This window comes from Accipiter gentilis, chromosome 13, assembly GCF_929443795.1.
Source record: "Accipiter gentilis chromosome 13, bAccGen1.1, whole genome shotgun sequence".
In the NCBI taxonomy this organism is placed as follows: domain Eukaryota; kingdom Metazoa; phylum Chordata; class Aves; order Accipitriformes; family Accipitridae; genus Astur; species Astur gentilis.
This window is the reverse complement of record NC_064892.1, coordinates 5,050,344-5,076,433: the sequence shown is the minus strand read 5'-3', so window position 1 is coordinate 5,076,433 and position 26,090 is coordinate 5,050,344. Positions and strand designations below refer to the sequence as shown.

Here is a 26,090-nt window from a genome sequence, read left to right as displayed (position 1 = left end):
ACCTGTATTAATAAAAATCATCATCAAAACAAATATTATATGCATTGGCAAAATACTCCTAGAATAGGAAGAAGTAGACTTTTATGAGCCTTGTTCCTGCTCCAGTTTAAGGAACTGTGATATCATCCATAGTACTATAGAGATGGAAATTTTATTCTGTATTCTATATACTGCTATTGTGATGAAAATCTTCTTTGATAATTACTGAATTTGAGATTACTGGTTTGATCACAAACCAATCCTATCCAGCCCCTAAACGAGAATATGTAATGGCAAACCACTGTTCACCGCTGATTCTGTACAGTTTACGCCTCAGGCTTCAGAGAGTCTACTAAGTAGGCTCATTTACTTGTTCAGTTCTGTCTCTGGTACAATCAATATCATGCCAGATGTACTCAAGTGATGAGTTAAAACACCATCTATAATATATTCCTAAAATAGACCTCGAGTAGCACATTCCATAACACAATTAATGACTGGTATTAATTACATTGATTGACCCTCTACTACAGAAACAAAGGAAAGCAGTCCCGTGAAACAACCAATGCAAGCAGAAAGGCTTCTGTGGCACACTGCTTCAAGCAAACAGCGCCTTCTTCACTTTTTATTAATGTATCGGCTAATTCTTGTGAACAAACACACTAAGTGTGCATAAGGATGGCGTGTAGCCATTGATAACAAACACTGGATTGATCCAGTATCTTTTCCCTTACAGAATGGCAGAAGACACAAGAGGAACGCTAGGAGGACGGTTCATATCCCTTTGTTTCTGAAGTCATGCGATTCAATCAATTTTGATATGCAACCATATCGTTTCAGCAGTCCACCTTACAAGATGCATTTAAATGCAGACAGGTAACAAAACAGTTGGTTCCTCTTCCATGAGCATAGCAATATTCTGAGCGCTACTCGCTGTTTAGGAACTGCCTGAGATCACTTCTGTATAGCCTAATTCCAGAAACTATCATGGAATTAGACAGACATGTAATTGGACGCATTCAGTTAAGAACTTCTAAACAGACCAAGATGGCATTATTTCTTTCAAACAAATAAATAAAAAACATATATACACACTCATATCCAGACTCACATTTTTAACAGCATAGTGAAACGTATGATTTTATGACAAGCTCAACAAAAATCTTACTCTGTAATCGTGAAAAAGTCCATGAGTTCAGATTTTGTAGCCTTGTTCCAGTATGTAAACAATGCATCTAGGAAAATGAAAAATATTAAAAACAAGACAAAGGCAGCAAATACACAAAAATATTAAGTAGAAGAGTTAACATCAGTTCTTGGTTTTCAGATAATGAGGATTCAGAGAGTCTAAAAATGGCTTGTGGAGTACAGATAACTTACTATTTAAAGTTTTGCTTGAAGCTGATTATACAAATGCACATATCAATTCTCCAAATGAGTTTCTACAATATGCTTTTAATTAATCCCTAATATCCGCAATTTCATATTTTAAATAGTAATAATTGTATAGTCAGTAATGACTACAGTGTTCTAAAAATATAAGACTTCAGAACTTTAGACTGTTAGTCCTATAACCTGCTGCTTTATAGATTGGTCTCAACATTCTTTAAATTCAAATTTATGATTTCTTCTTTTTTAATTTACAGTGCTTTACTATGCATAGTTTTTCAGCACAGGTTTCAGATTTTCTTTATTTGCAGAGGTTTCAAAAATGGATATATATTTTTTACACAGCTTGTAGTTACATAGCCAAGACCTGGTCTCTTTTGTCAAAAATGTTCAAAAGTAGACAACAAATTAAAAATTATTACAAAGATGTGTGGCAAAGTTCATCAAAGTTTATTTGACACTTGCTCTTTTCCAGGAGAATTGAGATCAAAACAATCCCCACTGTACTTATGTAAATTTTTAACTTGAATTTCCTAGAATTCCTGACTAATTTTTACATATTTCAAAGTGTAAAATACTGAAAAAGATATTATTGAGTTTTATTATTCTTTGTAATTAAAATACATAAAATAATATTGCTGTAATTACATGAAAATCTAATGGTGTGACAAGATATTGAATAGTTATTAACCTTTCAATTCTCATTCTTGATTGAGTGATGTAATAAATTGGAGTTCGAGTACTACATAAACTTGATTTTTAGAAATTAACATCAAAATAGGCACGGAAAATAAAGTAACTACTTTTGATATGTTTATCGCAAACTGAAAAATTCAATGTTTTTACCAAAAGGGACTTGTCCTCTTTTTTAAATATTGATCAAGGAGAGGGATGATTCCGAGTTGTACAATCCTAGTAAAAACCTAAGATTTGCCATTCAGGCAGTATTTTTATACCTCCACAACCTTCTCCAGGATAATATCACTCTTTCAAAAATTCAGTGGATCATCTCACGCCCATCCCAGGAGAATGAAGAAGTACCAATATCCCCATTCCAGAAATGGAAATATACACAGCGACCAAATCATTTGGTTCCCTGTCATATAAGAATTTCTGCAGAATGGAGGAATGGACTAGCCCGAGACTCTTCTACTGATAAATGAACTACTCTTCACCTCCATTTTCCAAACCAGACTGTACAATCACACACATATACTCACTTTCTTACTGAGTCCTTTAAGTTAACCTGACAATTTGAAGGAATAATGGGTATTTAATGCTTACAAGGTTTCAGTCAAGAGTTTAATTTGATCAGTCACACGTATTTGTAAAACACAGCACAACATGGTACCTACACCTAAAATATTCTCCTGATTTTGAAAAGGTATTGAAATCACAGGCATAAATGCAAGGCATGATTTCAAATTTATGAAAAATAGGTGGAATTACCTACCTTCTGACATACTTCTTAAAATATGAAGGAAACACATGAGCAGGCTTTTGATCTCTGCTTGGTCAAGTTTGTCATATCGAACTACAGAACTTCCTAAAGTGCTGCTCTGTTGGTTCTGAAAAGAAAACAGACATATTTTGCCTGAAGAGTTCTTAAACTAATAATAAACTAAAATGTTTTAAATTGCCTTATTAATTCCTGAAACAGAAAAAGGATCTCAGAATGGAGACAAAAATGTTTCATGTAGAGACAGGTCACTAAAACACACATTACACACATGAAGTATAGCAAATTAAGCTTCTTTACCTCTGTTTTTTTATTTCCTTCTTTGTATGATTTTTTTTCTCTCCCCACTCCCCCCCCCCCAAGGAAGGAGTAAGAGGAAAAGTTACCTAACAGTGATTATTAATCAAGTTAATTATACATAGATACCCACATTGTACAAATCAGCCATGCCCCTTCTGCTCAGATGAAATACTTTAAAAATAAATGCTACTGTTAGGTGATTCATATACGGTCCTTTGATTTTGAAGAGACTTAATGCTGAACTGTAGACAGACCTGCCTCTACAAAATTCTTTCAATTTAAAGATGTAAGAACCTCAAGGAAAACATATGTGAATGGCAATAGTATCCATTCTGGAAGATTAACTACTGATAAGTAACTTGCCCTTGCCTAAAAAAAGGTAGGGTGGAATCTTTCTCCCTGCTTAATTTGTTTATACAACTCCTACACTTGTGGTGAATTAATCAGCAATGCTCAATACTACAGTATGTCCAAAAAGAAAAAAAAAAACCTGTAACTGATATTTCAAAGTGTGTATCACAAAAAAAAAAAAAGGAAAAAATAAAACTGTGAGAATATATAAATTGAACTTTAGACAAAGACTTAGCCGTAAAAGAATAATCTCCACACAATCAAGTGTTACAAAATCCTCAGTCTGAGGCTTTTACAGATATACTATATAGATGTTTGTTTAAAGGATAAATTATGGCCTTTTCAGTGCCTAATACTCACTTCCAATATGAGGACACTTATGTGAATGCAAAATGAACCAGACATTTAATAAGTTTTCTGTAAAGTCAACAGTCTGGTACAATTGATCTGTGCAACATTTTGGTTTCTACAAGAAAGTTGGATCATCTTGGCTCCGTGACCTTCTTAAGGACATGTACCAGTGTTGGAAGAAATACTTCATACCAAGATTAGAAAAAAATAAAACAGACTCAAGGGAGAAAAGCACTTGATTTCACAAAGCAAGAAATGCCAATACCTCAAGGGTAGAACAAGCCTTCCAGGAATACTCCTCACTGAAAGCAGGAGACATACTAATCCATGAGGGAACATTTCACAGCATACACATCAATTGACTGCTAAGGCCTTTAATGCATTCCATGTAAATGGAAAGAACGGCTGCCCTAAAACAATCTGTGTAAATCTGTCACATAGCTGTACATCCATTCAATGGCTGTGAAACTGAATGTGAAACCATAATTAATACTAGCCAGAAGTTACTGTAATTTAGGAGGAAATGGACACCTATATAAGCCTGATTATTGTACGTTCTAAAGACTTCATAAACTGTTTATCTTTTAAATATCTCTGGTGAACAAGGAGGTGCTACTATAAAGCTTTATGGATACTGAAATAGAGCAGGCAATTAATGAGTGGCAGAGCAGAAACAGAATTTGAGTTTCCTAAACTTTTGGATACTGTCCAGAGCACTAGATAATATTCCCTGTAAAATAGTTGAACATGTACATAGATAAAACTAGAACTATAGCTACTTGTAAGCTTAATTTAAAAACATGTCAATAACCCATAAAGTATGCACATATTAAAATAGAAACTGATATACTTCCAGCCAATTCTGATTCCACAAGTATAGTTCTACAGGTTATTCTGAAAGAAAATTAGAACAAAAACATGGCTCTTCAGTAATGGTATCAAGCAATGAGCAAAAACTCCAAGATAACGTGCACTGTACAACTGAGCTACTAGAAAGAAAGTTTGGAAAGCAACAAATAAGAAGCCAGGATTAAATATTATTCGGGGAAAATATCAACAGCATGCAAAACATAAATCCTGTATTACCTAAACTGGCAGACCAGTGTAGAATTTTCAAAGGATGTTGACTCCTTTGAAAACCCTTTTACTTGGTAAAAACACTACACATTAGTAATTAACAACATGACAACTAAGTAATAGATGACAGCATTGCCATTTAGCAACAGTGTATGCATAAGATACTTATTTCTTTACGTGATCAATGTCAAAGAAGATTTTTTTAGTTCTATTTATATTGACGACCCTAAGACTCAAATTCTGCTGATATTTAAGCTGATTGGATTTTTATGCTTAAATTAAATAATGTACATGAACTATTCCAGGTTTGGCATTTAAAGGTATTTTTACGTGGTTACATTGTACCTATTTGGCTTCAGATTTGACTGTTGCAAAGAAGTGGCAAAACTACTGATCACACACTTCACTCAGAAGCTTAACTATATCGAGCACAAAAACCAAATACTTCTTGTGACTGAAGAGAGAAAGCAGCATGCAAAATATTCTCTGGCAAAGCTGGAATTGTCAGAAGTGAAAAATCCATAGTAACACGGTTTTTCTTTGCAGGGTGAGAATTTTCTTCTTCTTCTCCATTAGGGCGCATAGCATGAGCAGAGTGCCTTCTGAGAAGCTTCTCTCTCTGCCACACGAAGGCATGTCAGAGTCAAGGGGAAAAAGTTAACATGTTGTGACTTGCACAACAAGATCTAAGAAAATGAAACGTGATCAGTATCAACACAAGCTCTAGAAAGACAAGACTGAATACCTCACAGCTACTGCAGCCAGAGCTCCTAATTTGTAACAGCTTTAAAGTGAAATGATTTAGAAAAGTCAAACTAATATAAAAGCAGAGCAACTGGTTTTTCAACATTTTAAAAATGCTACATATATTGTGTAGAGAACAGGATGGAGTGAAGGTCTCCACAAAATCAAAGAAGCTGTCCTAACTAGAATTCAGTTCTTTCAAGTCAAATTCAATACACTTCATCTGGTACCTTTCTCTGGCAAAGGAAATAACAACTGCTTGCTTATGTCTCTACATTGAAAAACCTGTTTGCATTTTCTGCAAAACAGCTTAATAAATGCAATGCAAAGAGTTCATATGATAATTATTTTACAAAAGAAAAACTTAGTAAAATACTGCTCTACAGTTACTCTAAAAAGCCCATTCCCAATGGGGATCAGAGAAGTTAACTCCTATAAAAATTAAGATGAAATTTTAGGAATACACTTAGGATTTTGTTTGTTTGGTTGGTTGGTTTTTTTACCTTGTCAAGAGAATTGCTCTTGTCACTGTGTCTTTCTGGGATACTGTTTCCCGAGTCTGTACTTATTAGAGAGCCTCTTGAGTCAGCATTCCTCACACTATTAATATTTGGAGTTGATGTGGTGTATGGGGAAGCTAAAAAAAAAAAACCAAAACCAATATAAAATTCTCAGACAATGCATATACTGAAAAAAGTCACTCTGTATTTTAGCCAGACTTCTAAACCCACCATATATGTATATATATTTTTAAGGCAGCAAATAATTAATTCCATTTAGTTACTTTTAACAAACTTATTCTAGTGTTTCAGCAATGTATGTATGTACAACCACATACACACATGCGTAAAAGACATATGTAGCAATACATACACACATACATGAAGAAGCATGTATATTTAAAAAACTCTCCCATTTTTCATCTTTTTTTGTTTTTAATTAGTGATATTATACTAATTACAGCAGACAACAACCAATAGAAAAACACATTAAGATGACACACAGGAGGATGCCCACAGGTGTGCACAAGCAGTACTCCACTTCGAGGTGGTCTCTAACATCATGTACAAAATTGTGGATTATGCACTCCTGCCATAAGTGACTAAGGAGCAAGACAAGAACTATCACCTTTGATGGGGGAAAAAGTAGTTCTCTTCAGGAAATAGGTTTAGTTTCAAAAAGAAAAGCAAGGCCAAAAAGATCCCAAAAGAAAGATTCCATGCACAGACTGTGAATTCTGACCCACGCTCGACAGTTGATTGTATTAGGGTTCTGTTAATGAAAGTAGTAGTAATGTTCAAGTATATATGCAGAAAGCAACCAAAGCTAGACACACAACAATTATTTCTGGTAACAAATGAAAAAAGAAACTGGTTCCTTTTTTAATTATTTTATTTTCTTTTTAAAGTGCTTACCAATGCCAGAGATAACACCAAAGAGATCTTTAGGAAGATTGTTATCCAACGTGTTTCCCGATTTTTGTGGTGTTACTAGCTGACTTGCAGTTGGCAAAATAAGTGCATCATCCTTTGCACTCTGTTTGGAAAAGATAGGAAAATGTGATTATTGTTTTCCATCATTATGGACTTAGTGAATATGACATACTTTATCTTTTAGAGCACTATTTATTACATATATCTGCCTTAAGTTTTAATTTCTATTAAATATGCTCAAAAGCATGGAATGAGATGTTCAGGTATTTGCACAAGCTTGGGATAGCCTATAACTTAAGATACCTCAGGAAATATTGAAGAAATTAATATTCCATTGAATTTTATATGCTATAAAACAGATATTTCCAAAAGACCAAAATTGCTTTTATTTCAAACACCCAAACATTTCTCTTGTTGGAAGGGTATTGTGAATTTATTTCTTAATACCAAATGGAACACAGCAAGATATGGACAAAAATAAAATACATGAATTATTAAATCTTAGATTCAATAATTGCATGCAACTCTAATATATCAATATACATCTCCACAAATTCCATTTGAATTCATTCTCCTGTAGCCCTCTTACACTACAGCTGTTCCAAAAGTACACTCCTTTAAGGTTAAAAATTCTTCTCTAATTTATAGAAAATTAACCTTTTTTTTTTTTGTGGTCCATTTACTTCAGTGTTGGATTGAATTGAAAAATAAGATTTAAAACCAAAAAAATCTACCACCAATATACAATCTTTTCTGCTGAACAGCAACAGCAACTACTGAATCTGTTGGGATTTTAGCAAACATAACTAATTCTCTGTGTTAGATGTCAGAGGAGTATCCTCTTGCATAAAAATGAAGTATGTGCAAGCACCTCCAATGCCAGGATCTATAAGAATAGAGGCAAACTGTTTATACAAACTGGCAGGCAGACTAACAAGAAATGTATTTTTTGAGTACAAAAAAAAAAAAAAAAAAAAAAAAAACAATTTAATGAAAACTCCTCTCAGAAGTTGTATCAAAACTGGGTAATAGATACAAATGGAAAACCATGAAATTGCAGAAACAACTGGTATTTTTTTATTGCAAATACACTGTTTCTTCAGCTTCTTTGGATGCTCTTCTTAGATCACTCAAAGATGTAGCAGGTCCAGCCCTGTGTGGTCTATAGCTTGTATTAAAATATAGGCACATGCACCAGAGATACAGAAGCAGCAAGCTGTTACGTGGCAGTATAATCACATGCCATTAGAATGATGCTGTGGCAACCTGTGTGGCCTAGCATTCTACAAAAATCTTCAGAGGTTCAAGCAGAGATCAATAAGGGCACTGTAACCTGCATGTAGGACCAAACTAGCCAATTACCTTGTTAAGCATAACTTAGCTGGACAAGAGAAACTGCAGCCAAAACCATAAAGGTTGACTAAGATTTTAAGCTCAGAAAAAGCAAGGAGAACAAACTCGCAGAATTCTGAAGCTTATAAAACTCTTTGTTTGTCAGAAGTATGCAGTGTTTCATATACACATTACCAATAAATTATGATAAAAATAATTCAGAATACCAAATAAAAATGGCTACTCACATTGCTGGAAGGGTTAACAGGAAATGGAGACACATCTTTAACATTGATTCGCTGAACATTCTCTATGAGTAGTCCAAAGAGTGGCAAATACATAGTGGCTATTCTTGCTTGATGGCTCTAAACAGAGTTTAACAGTTCATTAACAAATTACAGATGTAATTTTTAATCACCAATTATTTTAAGCTATTCACTCCTGAATTACAAAAAAAAAAAAAAGAGTATTTAATAAATATTTGTTAAGCATTCATGAGTTCATAAATGGCAAAAGCAGTGATCATCACTATATGTCATTATAATTTAGAGAAAGTCAGTACATTTTATTTACTGTTTCAATATAATGCAGAAAAAACCCTAAATGAATGTGATTTTAGCCAAGATTAATCAAGTAAACTAATATTATGTTAGCTTGATACATTAATGATATCTTCCATTAAGATTTTATGGCTTTTCCACAGCACAGCTGTTAAAGTCAGGAAACTTAAAAATCACTCAAAATTTACTACAATGACTTGTAGCTTGCTTATACTTGTTTTACAAATAATAGATTAGGCAAGGACAGCTGCCAAATAATAAGAGCTCATGTTTAATGAAAATGAGAGCTTTAAAAACATTTGTAGAAATCTGATTACTTTAAGAACAGCAGTGAAGATTACACTGTGCTAAAATGTAATAAACACATGTAGTAATGTTAAAAGGTGCTTTGTGCTTTCATTTGGTAAAAATATGGGATTTGCAGATTGATTTTGATACAATTTTCATACGTCTTTTCACCACAGTCTGAACAGAAATATCATTGCAGGAAATTAACAAGTTTTTTGGGAAAGAAAAGACTTCCTGTATGCGTGCACAGTTAATCTTTATTATTTTGTACTACTAGCATAGCAACACACTTACCCTGGAAGCATATCTGTCATCAAAAGTATGCTTTATCATCAAATTCTTGAGGACACTAATAGCAATCTGTCGCACATCTCTGAACTCTTGTAATGCATTGCCCACCTCCCTTAGAAGCAGTCCCACTAAGAAGTGATTTTTACAGAACTCATCGGTTAATGAATAGTCCAGGTGAAGGTCTGGAAGTAAAGTACAAATTCTATGTAAGGAATGGTATTACTTAAATCAATTTAGCAATTAACTTAAGGCTGAACTAAAATGTTTCCAACATTATTGACAAATTTTATATATTATATATATGAATATATACATTATAGTTATTCATATAACCCTAGCCCAATTCACTGCATAATGATGCATTTATTAAACAGATGATGCTGTATATTCAGCCAACAGAACTGGAGAAATCGAAATACTTTAACAAAAATAATTTTAAATACCATTCAATATTCAAAAGTATTCCTATTAAATTTGCCTGGACCAGCATCTCATAACTCCAAATTCAAATTTTAAATCTATATTCAGGCACTGAAAACACACACAGTGCACAAAGGTTGTGCACATTTTACCTTTCAGGAATTTAGTTGTATGGTATAAGTAGAATTTTATTTTTAGACTGTGGTTCAGTCCTAGATTAGTAAATTTGAAGGAAAGCAAGGAAAACATGGATTAAGAAATTTTAGCTTTCTGTACTGCAGTTTTAAGTTCCTTCTTCGTTATCTTACACATGTATCTATTATGAATATAGAGTATAAAGCCTGCTAACAACTGTCATCATGCTTAATTGATATTGTCTAAGAAAATGATCCAAAAATTTGCAGCATGTAGTAGAAGCGTAATGAAGAGACTGCATTTGCAACACAGGTGTCCAAATTAAGCAATTCCTTCTACATATATCAGAACACAAAAGGATACAATAATATTTAAACAAGACTACGTAAATGAATCTATGGAAATTAGACCTGCATTGTAATACAGTAAGCAATTTTTCTGCTACAATTAAACAATACTGTATTTCCCAGACATATTTACATATTCAGTGTTAATTGCAATATAAGTAGAATTACAGAACATTTTATTTGAACATTTGTGCATAAACCACTGCAATGCAATTTTATTCCATAAAGTATTTCTAGCAGTAACTAAGTGTAAACCTATACTAAGCCCCATATAGATATATAGATACATATACACACACAAAACCCCAGAGACCTCCAGTCAAGCAAATCCACAGCAGAAGATGAGATGCTAAGAGTTAGCCAATAAACACTGGAAGACCACTCACTATCACCTTTGTTAAGCCATGGTGATCAGGGGTCTCCCATAATTGGGACCTTGCAATGACTGAAGGTAGACATTGCACACATCTTCAAAAAAGAGCAAGAATAATTCAGGGAACTACAGGCCTCACTTTCGTCCTTGGAGAAGTCACGGAGCAAGTCCTCTTGGAAGCCATTTTTTGGCAAATGAAGGAGAAGAGTGAGACTGGGAACAGCCAGGACAGATTTACTCAGGGTAAACCATGGTTGACTAACCTCTCTTTTACAATGAACTCATCAGATCTGTGGCTAAGGGGAGAATAGCAGATGTCCACATGATCATTGTATCCAAACTGAGAGATTACAGTCTGTGTGAATAGATACCTAAAAGTGCAAAAGAACTTGGGGGATTATTGGGCTCAAAGGTTGGGGGTTAACAGTTTCTACTCTGCTTGGAGACCAGCTACAAGAGGAGTTTCCCAGAGTCTATCTTACTTAATGCTACTTCATAATGACCTCAAAGATGAGATGGAGTGCACCCTCATCAAGTTTGTGGATGGGGTACAGTCCATATGCCTAAGGGCATGGCTGCATTTCAGAAGAATCTAGGTTCTACAGGAACTGTCAACAGAAACATCAATTAAATTCAAGAAGGACAAATGCAAAATTCTGCACCTGGAATGGATGAACTTCCTGCAACGGTACCAGCTGTAGAATGACTAGCTTGAGAGCAGCTCTGCTGAAAAACACCTAGAGGTCCAGGTGGACGGTAGCTTCGACAGGAGCTAGCATGGCATCCTGGCAACAATGAAGGCTAACAGCATACTGGGCTGTATCAACAGGATCTTATCCAGTATATCAAGGGAAGCGTTGATTCCCTTTTACTTGACATTTGTTAGACATATCTGTAATACCATGTGTAATATTTGGGCCTTCTAGTACAAGAATGATCTTGAGTGAGTTCAGTGAAGGACCACCAAGGGCTGGAGCACACACCCTATCAGGAGAAATTGAGGGAACTGGGCTTGTTCCACCTGGAGAAGGGAAGGCCTGAGGTAACCTGAGCAGAAGCTTGGACTACAGACTTACTGAAGTCCCTTTTAACCTGAACGGGTATATGAAAAGTACAAAGCACACCAAGCCTCACACTGCACACCTACCTACAGGAGTGTTGCAGGCTTCTGCAGTGAGTGAATTAGAAGCTAACTCATGAAAAAAAGTAAACTTAATAATCAGCAGGAAAGGGAGGCAGAGTCAAGGATGTAGTTTACCATATCTTTCAGTGACTAGATACTTTGGATAGATTACTCTGCCACCTAAACTACTCCTTTAATTTTAAATGAAAGGATTATAACTTTAGGCTTCTATTTGACAATTTCAAGGTTTCCAACATCTCATAGATCTGAAGTTACATAGTCTACAAGTCTAATAATAAAAAGGTGATATGCAAGAAATATACCATACACTTCAGAAGAATTTACCTTGATATCTCTGAACTCTGCCTTTTCCAAATGGCATTGGTAGATTCAAAGGTATGTAGTGCTCATGATTACAGACTACACGGAGAAATTCAAATTTGAATTCAAAAAGAGTCTGCAAAAATAATTTTAAAGTATAAATTAAACAACTGATGCAGTGATTTGAATAACACATCAAAAACAGCTTTGAACACAAAAGGGCGATTTTCTCAGTCTTGCAGTATGAGGGATATAGACCTGTCAAAGTTCCATATGTCAGTATAAAGTAATTCCAGCATAATTCATACTTGACAACTGGATATTGTTCTATTTACTTTCCCATTGTCCAAAGTTATTTAGGTTTACTAGCATATTACGTATTGATTTAAGAAAAGATTGGACCCACAGAAGAAATTCTTCAGACATCTGGTACATGCTTTCACCACTACAGTAAATGTACAGAAACTTATCAGGTATCAACTCTTCCAACTTTAGCCACTCTCACATTCATGCTTAAAATTTCTGCTTAGTGTTGCACCCCTACCCACCATCACTTTCACAATATACACACTGTAGGGTGGTAGAGTTGCACCTGAAGATGGGAATCAAAATATGAAAAAGTGATTTGATGGGGGAAAAAAAATTTAAAAAATTTCAAGGCTTCTAATGTAGCCAGGAAGAAGTCTGAAGACTTAATGCAGGACTCTATCCACATACATCAAGAAGAGGCAACTTCTAAACATAGTTTGCACTGAGTACCTTCGGATCTCCTGGGGCAAAGCAGCTGATGTAGTTATTGATCTGTTTGAAAACAAAGCCTCTATCCATAAAAGTAAAACACCTCTGGGGAAAACAAGCAAAACCAAGATAGAATTGATTAGTACCATCTCAGTGCTCAGTGTTTGTATTTCTGTATCTAATAAGTCTATTTTCCAAACACAATATTGATATTTCAGTTTGAATATAAAAAACAATAAAACAAGCAAACTAAATATATATATATACACACATATGAATACCAAATTTTCCCTTAGATTACAGAATGTAAACAAATTGCAAATAAAAAGCAGTTTGGAGAGAAGAACTTTATATTGACAGAAACAGAAATGACATGCCACTAGCAGCTTTATCTGCCATTTTATTTCTGATCCTTTTTTCTCCCTACTGCATCTTACTGGCTGAAAAAGGAAAGATGCTGAAAGTCTGTCTACATAAAATACATGCAAATAAAACACTACTTAATGTATGAAGCTTTTGTAGCTTTAGAAAGTAACCTAGATGATATTTTTAAAGAAAAATACCTTTTGGATAAAATATAAATTAATTTTTCAAAATATCAAACTTTTGAACTGATGTCTTCTTGGTTACCGAATATGCAAATTATACTTCAATGCATTTTCACTTGAACATAGAATTATATTTAAAAACATTATGCATATTCAGTTTTATAAGAATTGGCTTTAAGATTCTTCAAAACCCATGAAGAAGAAATATTATTGAAAAAGTAAACACAGAGTCCAAGTCACTTGTGTACCTACTTTTATAAAGGCAGCAAGGCTATGGTTTGCATTTTTTGAAGCTTCTGGATTGTCTCTGTACTTCTGAGTGATGTGTGGCATTAGCATGTTAACAACTGTTTCAACTGCATGATGAAAGGAAGCAGAAAATCTCTGGTTTCGCAACAGCTAGAAACAAATTCAGATACAATATTCAATATGGTTTATAACACTAAGCTGTACCAGAAAACCTACTTTAGATGAGATATAAATAACCTGACAGGGAAAGGAGAGACAAAGCTTTCAAATTTTCTTATTTGTCATTTAAAGTAACATTTTCTTCAAATTCAACATTTTCCTGAACTTTTTAGAATGAACAGGGAAAAAAAGAGCATTTGGTTAAAAGAAAATATTAGAGCATGATATTAAAATTCAAGCAAGGCAGTCTTTGATGACAAAAATCACATGTATAAAAGTTTCTAAGTATAATGCACTAACATTTTTCTATACTACCATAAACTTGACAACAGAAACTAAGAACAGAAGGGAATCCTTAACATTTATCTATCTTTCTGAAGCAGACACCAGCTAGTTCACATATAGTAACTGCATCATCAGACTCTCTTTTCTGCCTTGAAAAAAACAAACCAGATTTTGCTGTTCTGCGACCATTTTTTTTTTAATAACTCCTTTGCCTTTTGCCATTCTAGAAATTCTCATCCATGCTTCTTTTCTTTCTCCTGCTCATCAGTGATGTCAAATCTCAGCTCTTTCAGGCTTCACAATCCTACTCTCCATGTTTTTAAGTTTCCACAATCAGAACTGTTTTCCCTTGCTTTGAGGTAGTTTGCCAATTAGCTTAAAATATTTCCTCTACATTCACAATTTCCTCCTTTCCACTCACCATCTATATTATCTTCACCCATGATTTTGTACATTCTGACCAGTATTGGTCAGTAAGTTCTCTTCAGCTTTTTGGGACTGCAGAGCCTCTTTTATTTCTCTACATCTTACAATCTTTAATAAAGATTCTGTCTTTTGTCTGAGGGGACTTAAAGACAGGTAATGTGAGGCTGAAGAAGTTGACATTAACAAAAACTGTTTTAACTGTACAGACATTATGTCTTTTCTTTCCAAAAGCTCAAATCAAAACATCCAAGTGCTCTGAATACTTTGTTATTTAAATAGTTTTTTTGAACTATATTGAATGCAACGTTCCTAGGCAGAACCTCCTTGTCAAGGCCCTTCATAAAGAGATGATTACACAGTTTGCTCCCTTTGTGTTTGAACTGTGCTCCACAGTCTCTAGTTCTATTTTTTAAAAACATTTAAAAAAAAAAAAGGAAAAGATATTAAGGTTGAAAAAGATCCCTGTATAAATTTCAACAGCACTCATTAATGAAATAACAAAAATCAATAATTCTGTGAGTGGGTGTGCCAGTGTCCTACGATATTCTTTTAACTCAGTCTCTGTTCGAGAGTAATGAAGTATTTTTAAGAATACTACAAAATTCTTGCTATATAAATAATTTTGCTGCACCCAGAAATACATCTTTTTATCAGATCTTGTAAGTAGAAAATATCTGAATGCAATTACTTTACCCACTAAGACAGAAAAAAGCTAGCAAAATTATTTATTTTATATTTAAGAAATCAAGAAGCCATGTTCAGGAATAAGGATACATGCAAACGAGAGGTGAATTCTGCTCCTTTTTCTTTCATGTCACGGGGAAGGTGACAGTGAGGTTAGTTCTAAAAATTGAAATGTCTTTTTTAACAGGAAACGTGGAGACAACAACAAAAATCTGCCATAAAAAGTCACTCCAGTAGTTCATAAGCTATGAACCTTACTTCATGTTTTTACAGGGGAAGAGTGAGAAAGAACAGCAGTTCAAGCTGATACACAGCAAAGTACCAGAACCTAAAACTGCATGTTGAAAGAATATGTTTCCTTTGTACAATTGAACAGTTCATATTTGGGGGTTGCTTTTGAAGATACTATTAAAAAACCAAACAAAACATCAACCTGAAATGAATGGGGTTCCTATACAACAAGTACACCTAGCATGCAGAACACTGTTGAGTGGGACATCAATAGAAACAAGACGGGTATTTTCCAGTATCAAGCCTAGGGGTTTGGGCTGGGCTTTTTTGTTTGATTTTTCTTCCCTCTTCAGGTAGAATTACTGCATGCTTCTATACCTGTGAGTCCTAATAAAAAACGTGGCAACATTTTGGTAGTTTCAATGCTGCATAAGAAAATTTCTGCACAAACTGTTATCATCTTAGAAAGCCTGATGGCCACAGAACTGCCTAAATCTACAAAAAACCTCACTGTGCATCCTTATTTTATGAAATAAAATGGGGTCCCTTATAGAGTTAAAAGTGACGTCACTATTTAGATCACATTTTTGTGGTTTATCTACTTCTTCCTGGCAACTTGGAACCATAAATAAAATGCAACTAGCAATTAGTACTTTCTTTGAAAAGAGTCATGCTCTTTCCATGCTCAGTATTTTCTCAGCCCACCTTCTACAAAACGCGTGTTTACAATTATGATGTTAAGAGGTAGAGCAAACATGCATTAAAATAAAATTATATAAGTTTTTAGCCTACCTAAAGAATTTTGTAGGGCAGAAAGATTACTTAAAATGAACAAGACTTCTTCAGAATTTATATGGTCATATAACCGCATATAATAGACAAAATTTGATGCAACAAGTTGATGTAAAATATCACTTACAGAAAGGTCATAATTCCTAGACCAATCTTCAGAAATACAAACATACAGTGAATTGTCTCCTGCCTACATCTTTCGGTGCATTTTAATGAAAATCCTAAGCTTATTTATAACAACCCTTAGAAATCAGTCTCCAAAGAACACAGTGTGTACAGCATGTAATTTATAGCATATAGTAAACCATAAAAGGAACTGCTCAATCTTTCAGGTACAGCAAACCTGAGGCCATTAGGTCTCAACTAGCAGTTGTTACTATTAAAAAAAGAAAATAATCAGTGCCTTCTCTTATAGTTACTTAGGTCACTTGGACATCAAAGAGATGGAAGTCTTTCTGAGTAATAGTAATGGTTATGCCTACCCCAATTCACACTGTATTTCCATAACAACAAGTAATTAAATCAGTCCCAGCCATCTGTAACTGACACGCTGTTCCTTTACCAACTTTGTTTTCCCTAAAATGAAAGTTGTCTTAAATTTAATTTGTTCCTCAGAAGTACATGCTGGTGCTCTTCAAATATAATTTATTATTAGGATTACATGGGTCAGTAAAGACACATTAGCTTTGAGCAAATGAGTCAGTACAGCACTTCTGGAGGAAAGAAATAATAACAACATAATTTATTAAAAAAATCAGGAACTAGTAGTAATGTGAATGTTCATCAATGGTAGCAAACCACACTATACAAAAAATGCAGATTATATGAGAGAAGATACTAAAATGATGGACACTGGTGTAGTCATTCTGAAAAGTAAATTGCCTTTGTTTTTTATTTGTTTACACAGAATTCTGCTTTAAAAAAGATGATATTCTACTGTACTTATTTTAACCACCATCTGATCTCAATTTAAAATTGTAATCCCTATCGTAAGGAAGTTATAATTAAAATAAGGAAATGGGTTTGCATGACAGCAAGTTAGTGGTTTCTTTGAAGTTTTTTTTTAAACCAATATGCTGTTTCCAAACTTGTGAGGACTTCTGTAGGTTTGTTAAAATCAGGAAAAATTATATAAACTTTGTTTAGCCAAGCAAAAACTGCATGGTGTTGTTTTTCAGAGTATCACCTACCAAATCCAACAGAAAACTTCCTCAAGCTATTCAAGTTTGACACACACCATGTTTTGAAAAGCTTGCCCAGATGCACCATGTTCTGTAATTGGAAAAACTGTATCCTCACACAGCTGAATACTGCAAAATAATTTTTAAATTATAAAAAATTCAATTCCAGAAGCATTTAGAAAAAATTCAGCTTTAAATAAGAAGCAGTGTTTTCTGCTTCATAAAATTCCACTTTCATGTCAGTTGAATTGATTAAATTAATACAATTAATTTAATGGATTATAATAAGCTTGAAATAGCGGGGTGAAATAAGAAATACGCCATTCACAGGGTGAACAGAAGCACAAACTCCTTTGAGAAACATCAAATCAATAATGGAAATTTATGTTTAAATATCCTGAGTTATTTGAACAGATACTATGAAACAGGAAAAAAAGTGAAAAAGAGAAAAAAGTCCATATGAATATTTTTATTACTTTGGTTTGAATTAACAGTATTTCTATTGATTAGCAGTAGAAAAAGTTGTAAGTCTTTTCTTTTTGCTAGAAATTTTGAGGAATTCCCAAACAGCTGATTAATTCAAACAAGCAAGGAGTTTGACATCTTAAATGCAAACGGATGCACTGACTGACCAAAGGGATATCCCATACAATATGACAGCATGCTCAGCATATAAAGCTGGGGGAAGAAGGGGGAGGGGCGGGGGAACAGACGTTTGGAGTGATGCTGTTTGTCTTCCCAAGTAACGGTTACCTGTGATGGAGCCCTGCTTTCCTGGAGATGGCTGAACACCTGCCTGCCCAAGGGAAGTGGTGAATGAATTCCTGTTTTGCTTTGCTTCTGCACGCAGCTTTTGCTTTACCTCTTACACTGTCTTTATCTCAGCCCACGAGTTTTCTCACTTTTACCCTTCTGATTCTCTCCCCCATCCCACTGCAAGGGGCAGTGAGCGAGCGGCTGCGTGGGGCTGAGCCACTGGCTGGGGTTAGACCTCAACAAAAGTCCACAGTGTTATCTATTGCTTCCAGCTTCATTGTACCATAGGTATTAAGAAATCTTACTACAGAGCCTGATGTTTTACACAGACTGCTCTACTCTATGGATTTTAAGGTGGTTCTATTTTTCTATAGTAATGTTGAATCTAGCCCTGTAGTTTTTTCTATCTAATATTTCAACTGATTTCTCCTGCTGTTTTGCTCCTTCCCTCCCTTTATTACAAATGAAGTTATTATTTATAAATCATAACCATGTATACATAAAACTTTTTCTTCTAACATGCAACAAAAATACGTGAATGGAGAATGAAGAGACTATACAAATTCTCTTTGGAATAACTTTTTTTTAAAAAAGTTGACATACCTTCACTTTAGAGTTTTCTATCAAATGCTGAGCCATTGATTTTATCAGAACTTCAAAAAAAAACCACGAATACTGCAGAGAAAAGAAAATGTTCTGTAAAATTGCCGCATGCATTCAACAACTATTTCAATACAATTAGTTCCTATTTTTCAGTTATGACCAGGTAAGAACATACAGTAAAAAGTAAAGTTCTATATATACCTTAAGCAGCTTGTTGCTTGTAAGAAAGTCAGCAGATGGCTTTAAAATTGTTGTCATTGACTTTGTCAGTTCTTCATGTACTGTCTTATATTCGGAAGCAACATACGGTTCAGCTTTATAGGCATACTTGAGGAGGAAAACAAGAATATAACATGAATGCATGATGCAGTATGAAACAATTGAAATTAAACAGATGTAATTAAATTTAAATAAACTCTTTTTAGAGAAATAAAAAAAGGAAACATTTATTTTAGTTTTACCTACCTTGACATAAGATCTCAGGTAGCTATCCAAGCCTTCTTCATGACACTGAGCAACAATATGAATAATAACCCTAAACAGAAGTCAGAAACCAAGTAAGCCTACAAAAGAGCTACAGATTTATGCGATAACCCAGCCATTACTTAAATTCTATGAAACACTTAAACTTCTTTACCTTGTCACATTGACTGCAACTTCCTCTTGAGTTGCTCTAGTGAGAACTCTAAACAACTGGTTTAGAACAGTTGGCAGGAAAGCTATCATCACATGGCCTTCCATAGCATGAAGGCTCTAAAAGAAAGCAGTAATACTGTCAACTCCCTTGAAACAATGGCATTTAAATCACAAGTTCTGAAACAATAAAATTTACTGCTAATCTTCTTCCAAAAATACACACTGCTTGCACTATTTGGTATTAATTACTTGAAATACTACACAGAAAGCAATTGAGAATAGTTTTCAACATAAATATTTGGTAAGTATTTTCTACATTAAGGTGAGTTAGGGATAAAAATTAGGTTTTATTAAAACCATTTTAGAAGTAGTTATTTGTACCTTTCTATTGAAATGCATACTAGGTAATGTTTCAATGAAAAGACTACCTGTGTACACCACAGCAAGCTGACCCTGACACCCTGGTATACTTTGCTATTTCATCCACCAATGCAGACATTTACCATAGTTCCACAAAAACATACATATTGCTTACCTGTGATAAGTGCAATACTAGTTATACTACTTACTGCAAAACAATAAACTAATATTTTAAAAAACAGAATGACCTAAAATCCCTAACTACCTAATGCTGGAAACCAGAAACAGTGAATTACTAACCACTCAACTTCTTCACAGTATGTCTTTGCATTCCATCACATGCAAAAGACATTATAGACATAACCACCCTGACTTAAAAGGCAGTGTATGGCATTTCATCCTACATTGTTTTATGCCACAAAATTCCCTGGTGTTAAAGGGAGTTTGACAAAAAGAAGAGTGTATTTGCTGAACATTCATACAGACAACTCATTTCAAACACTTCCGTTCAGTGTTAAGTAGCTGTCTTGCCTTTGAATGTTTGCCTGTATGCACATTCACACTATTCAAATCTCAAAACAGCCTTCCTTCCTACGTGATCTGTGATTTTTCTTGGAAACAGCAATCATACACTACAGCATCTTTTCTATAAGCCTTGAATATCAGAGCATCGGGTAAACATGCAAATGGAACGTCAGCTAACACTTGTTCAAGATGTAGACATTTTTTGGTAAAAATGCTGTTTTAAGTAGGACTCTGAAGTGGACTCATAACCCAGCTTCTGATGCCTTTGAGTATTCAATTACACTTACATTGCCAGAAGTAGCTGTGCCCTTTGATCTCTCGGGCAGCACTCGAGGTAACTAAAAGCAGATAGCTCAACTTATGAGATGCTAAGTGATGTTTGGGCTCATGAAACATAAAGGAGAGCATACAAACATCTTGAATCAGGTGAGTCTCAGAAAACCAGTAGTTAGAAGTGTCAGATGGTGCTTACACAAAATCCTGTTAGGAAGGACAAAAGCAGAAAGAAGGGAGAATGCTTGTCAGGTTTGGTGACCCAAGCTACTCTGCCAGTAGCACACTGACTTCGTGGAGAGAAGTAAATCCTAAGGATTTAACTGTGTCATTGCCATTATAGCATAGATATTACCTGCAGCGAACTGTCACTAGTGAACTGAAACATTAATCTTTGAAGAACATTCAGCACTCAGGCTGGCCAAGTCTGGCACAGGTAGGCACAGGCTGACACACAGAAGGCAAGTTCTCAATACACAGAAGTAAAAAGCATTTGGGTCCCTGTGAGGCCCAGTTAGACAAGAATTTGGCCCAGTGGAATTAAGAATAGCCATAATTTGTAGCTTGGACAGAAGATAGCATTTGTTTTCTGTTACCATGAAGCGACACCATAAAGTCAATGTGATGTGTTAATCTTGTGGCGTGGAATATGTTCATACTGTGTGGTGAGAGTGTTCTGGTGTTTGATGACAAGCAAGAGTTATAAAGAGACTCTGCAGTTGCATTATTCTGTCCCAGGGATTTTGGCAAGGCATGGTCTTGTCACTGAACCTAAAGATTTTGCTAATGTGGAATTAATATAAATACAAATAAATTAAGTGTTTAAGCAAAGGAATAAGATACCCAAATATATCACAATATATGTGATCATCTACGACTGAACTACCTGATGCGATTTTGGAGTGATCTGAGGAAGTGTTCTTTTGAGCTTTCCCTAAAATTATACTTTAATATCTGATGGCCACTTTGTTCTACCAGACTAACAAGAATTGTGAATATGAAGAAGAGAATCAAGCCTTTGATTCCAGCTAGCTGCCATTTTTGACAGTCAGTGGGTAGCAAGATAAATCTGAAATTACCATGCTAGTCCCTGGAAGATATTTTGATTTTATCACATTCAAGTAGAGCTCTGGTAAACTTAAATAGTAAGATTTCTCCCAAGTACTGTGAATCCCAATGAATCAAAGAGGTCAGAAACTGACTGAGGGTTGTTGACAACATCAGTTCCTGAGGTAAGAACCAACCAACTGCCTACAAAGTATAGGGTCATTCCATTCCTCATAACACGAGCAGTCACTGCTGCCAGAACCCTGGTAAAGAGGCTCCCCATGGTATGCAAACCGATTTTTTTAATAGTAGTGTCTTGTCACGTACGCAGAGATTTCAGTAATAATGGTTCTTTTCATGTAACATATGATTGTTTCCCAGACCAACTGCTTTATATTACAGCACCAGAAAGAGCAAATTCTGGTTTTTTCACCTGAACTTATGAATAAAGACATTCAATCCCCTGAGGTCCAGAATGGGCAACAATTCTTCCCTTCTTCCTATCAGAAAACATCTGCCATTTTCTCTGGCACCTCAAGTAGCAGGAAGGCTACACCCCTTGAAAAAAAGTGATGGAAATGACACTGACAATTTTAAAGAGCTTCAATGAGCCACAGGTCAGATGCTAAGACCTCTAGTTCATGATGACAGATACTCAGAACATATAATCTTTATTATATGGAGAGAAAAAAAAAAAAGAGAGATTAAGTGCAATGATAAAGGTTCAGTGTCCCAACTGATCTCAAAACCACAACCAGAGGACAAGAAGGCAAAGCTCCATCAATGAGAAAAAACGACTAGGACTTCTAGAAATCTGGATGATTCCTTTGTTTGTATTTTGATAGAACTCGGGAGGAAACGGAACACCAGTAAATTTAAATCCCTTGCCAGAAAAGTACAAACAGTAAGAAGTGAGAGGTAAAGAGGTTCCCTTCTTCAAACAGAAACCTCAGACAGCAGGACCACAATGTCCCAGAAGGATTACTTGGGGAAAGATGAAACAATCCCCTTGGCCTGAAGGCAAGTTGAAACATGCTGAAGCAGTGGTGGTTCTCCTCTTCTGCCTCCGTTGGAGAGATTTCTTCAGGGCACAAACCACATATACACAGTTAGAAAGACTGTATTTTGAAAAGTGGCACGATGACAGAGGATTTGCAAGTGTGGTATCAGGGAGGGATTCTGCACATAAGCTGTATCTAACTCCAGCAGGGCCTCTTGATACTGCAGAGTGCTGACTTCTAAAGCTGAAACACTAGCAGGCTCAGTGTTAGTGCCATCTAGCTGGGGCCTATTTGGTACAATTAGTGCTGCAGAATGCAGTGGAAATAAGAATGGTTTCAGATTGAAAATTATCAAGAACTCAAAAGTCATACTTTAAGTGAGAAACACAGAGAAATGACATATCAAAACAAGAATGTCAGTAGCAGAAACCCAAGTGAGAGGCATCTCTAGTGACCCACTCTAAGTAACCATGGGGGACGATGAAGTTCAGCTACAAGACTATTTGTTCTTTGCCTTACCCTTTTGATGTGAAGATACCATGGCCAGAATCCAATCTAAGGGGTTGTATTTTTGCCATATAATTTGCAGCACATTTTGGGATTGCAAAATTTCAGAATGATAAACACAAATAGAAGACTGAGAAACAGGTCTGTCAGTAAAAAATGGTAATATTAAAAAAAACTATTTCCAAATAGACCTATTCCATCTTCCTGCTGTTAATGTACTGTGTCCTGTTTTGTACCAAAGTTGATCACAGAAGTGTTGGGGCAAGGACAATGATGCAGAGCCATGGTTTTGACATGCAAGGTCACAAAGCAAGTCCAGTTCAGAAGTGTGCCACATTCAATAGTTAAGTTCTTACTTGAATGCCTTGAGTAGACAGTCCAGTTTTATTAATTGATGGTATTCAATTACAACAATAGACTCTGTTGTGCCTAAGAAAATCAGGAGTTACTTTACATAGATTTTAAGCTGACTGAATTTTGGGCTTCATATTAAAAATCTGGCCTACTTGGTTAAGACAAAATTGCTGTGGAAACCATGCACTCTACGTCTACAGTTCTCTCGCAGTATTAGATCAATAACAATGATGACCTCCCAAGCAAAATTTTAGAAAAATCAAGAGTCATCATTCCTTACCATTCCCGTCTGCAGTTCAATTTGATTATTTTGACAAATTAAGTCATTAGTGTTTGGAAATTATCACCAATACCACCTCATTATTTCCTCGTGGTTTCCTCTTATATTGCAATTGTAAATTTATCTAGGGCAGGAAGTACCTTTTTGTTCTTTTTATACTGCATATCCCATTAATGAGACCTAGAAAATGTCTGAAGTGCCTAGGTTTTGCAAAAAGTATAAATAAATAATATAAGCTGTTATTCACTGCCATTTTATACCTTAAGATATTTTACAAGATCAGTTCCTAGTGCACGAGCTCCAGACTCCGTTTTCTGACAGTACTGAAAAAAATTATGCAAGTGCTGGTCCTGTCAAAGACAAAAAGAACAAGTCAAACAATATCTAACATTACTATCCACAATCTGAAACAGAACACGTTAAAAATATTTATATACAGAAATTCATATATGTGTCCACAGATTCAATTTTAAAAAATAATAGAAGGGCAGTACTCCAAAGACTAATTGAGTCTACATGTAACATTGATTTATTTTTTTTAACACACATAAGAAATTTCCAGTTATTTTTTAATACCCATTATACAAAACACTACCTATATTTGCTTCAAACGAACATACAGAAAATAGCATACTTAATGTTAGGTATCCCAACCAATCATAACATGTTTTTTATGAGCAGCTATAACAAGACTCATTTCTTTGTAGACTTGCCAATAAATAGCTTTCAGACAACTATGACCTCTCATCTAACAGGAAATTTCAGATTGGAATGGATGACAATGATAGACAAAAGGCTCACATTTTGAGTAGCTTCCATTTAAGATCTGCTATTTTTCACAGCTGATGTGAAAGGAGAGATACTGTGCAGTGTCCAAGAGACAAAAAAGTAAGAGATCAGCATACTGAGTTTAAGAATCTTCCCAAATATTGTATACACATATAAGAAACACACATTATTCCTAAAACTTTCTCTAGTTTAATTTGTATTATAACTCACCTGTGTATACACAGTTGACACCAGATGAGTGGATATTTTTAACAGTTGTTTGCCTCCATCTACCCATTTAATTTCAGGACCTGAATGCTGCACACACACATGCAGAGGAAAAGTAAAATAATGTAGCGGTATACTAGAGTAAAACAATTTATTTATAGCACCACAAACAACAGTTTAAAAAAAAAAACACAAAAAAAAACCAAAACAAAAAAATCAGGTTGAAGAAATGTGTGTAATGAGTAAAGTCATAAAAAAAGGAAAATTATGCAGGCAGTATTACCAAAAGCATTTATGAAGCTTAAACTGTTTTTTTTTTGTTTTTGTTGTTGTTGGTTTTTTTGTTTGTTTGTTTTTTGTTTTTTTTTTTAAAAAAGCCCCACAGTAGTTTCCTCAGTGGCTAACAAAATTGCTTTTCTAAAGTCACGATTTCATGTTTCCCCTAGAACTCTGCAAAGAAACATCTGACTAGAGAGAAATATCTACTAGTTTTCTGAGAAAAATAACACAAGAACTTCTACAGATACTGACACAGTATGAACCTTAACATAGGTCACTGATAGGTAGCAGCCAGTGCTTCCTTCCCATCCCATTTCCAAAGAACTGAGAATGGGAATGCTCAGCTGTATACCCTGACAACCAGTTAGGGAGAGATTTTACTGCTAGATCTACAACTGGTCATATTAGTCCTAACCTTCTACCCATGGGCATGAGCAGAGACAAACAGCAGAGGCATAAAGAATACACCTACAATGTGAAAAGATGAAAGATGTAAAGGAGACGATGGTTGGAAAGCTTACAGCAAAGTTTAAAAAAGGTGGTAGAATAGGAGGAGAGCAGCACCTCTTGCTGTTGATTTTAGGCCTCTTCCTCCAAAATGAGTCAATTTTGTCTCTGCATTTCATTCTCTTAGTCAAATCCCCTATCATATTTTACATTTTGTATCCTCCTCGGTATCATTTTTATTACTACAATTTTGCAAGCTTTCTGCTTTGAAAAATACAACCATAAGTTTTACTAGTGAAGTATAAAGATCACAAAAATCAAGATGTGAGAGTAAGACTTTTTCAGGAATAAAGGACTTACTGAAAGGAGACAGCATGAAATGCTAAAAAAAATTTAGTAAAGGACTTCAGATTATTTGCATATCTTCATAAACTCAAAATAGTTTAATATATTTAAAAAT

At 34.9% G+C, this 26,090-nt stretch overlaps 1 protein-coding gene across 20 annotated transcripts in view; it reads right to left on the bottom strand.

Annotated features, from left to right (window-relative positions):
* Nucleotides 1-26,090, bottom strand: part of DOCK9 (dedicator of cytokinesis 9) — a 133,073-nt gene that overhangs the window by 33,745 nt on the left and 73,238 nt on the right. For 12 of the 20 annotated variants that reach the window (XM_049815819.1, XM_049815822.1, XM_049815826.1 and 9 more), the window contains exons 22-36: nucleotides 24,908-24,994; nucleotides 24,169-24,258; nucleotides 19,563-19,678; nucleotides 19,391-19,460; nucleotides 19,127-19,252; nucleotides 18,926-18,997; nucleotides 13,812-13,958; nucleotides 13,033-13,116; nucleotides 12,298-12,409; nucleotides 9,558-9,736; nucleotides 8,664-8,780; nucleotides 7,066-7,186; nucleotides 6,154-6,287; nucleotides 2,822-2,936; nucleotides 1,148-1,214 (exon numbers count right to left, since the gene is read on the bottom strand). In XM_049815819.1, the coding sequence (XP_049671776.1) occupies nucleotides 1,148-1,214; nucleotides 2,822-2,936; nucleotides 6,154-6,287; nucleotides 7,066-7,186; nucleotides 8,664-8,780; nucleotides 9,558-9,736; nucleotides 12,298-12,409; nucleotides 13,033-13,116; nucleotides 13,812-13,958; nucleotides 18,926-18,997; nucleotides 19,127-19,252; nucleotides 19,391-19,460; nucleotides 19,563-19,678; nucleotides 24,169-24,258; nucleotides 24,908-24,994 (1,637 nt within the window). Of the gene's footprint in view, nucleotides 1-1,147; nucleotides 1,215-2,821; nucleotides 2,937-5,351; nucleotides 5,526-6,153; nucleotides 6,288-7,065; nucleotides 7,187-8,663; nucleotides 8,781-9,557; nucleotides 9,737-12,297; nucleotides 12,410-13,032; nucleotides 13,117-13,811; nucleotides 13,959-18,925; nucleotides 18,998-19,126; nucleotides 19,253-19,390; nucleotides 19,461-19,562; nucleotides 19,679-24,168; nucleotides 24,259-24,907; nucleotides 24,995-26,090 lie in introns of all 20 variants that reach the window. The other 8 variants (XM_049815809.1, XM_049815807.1, XM_049815808.1 and 5 more) reach the window with 1 other exon arrangement.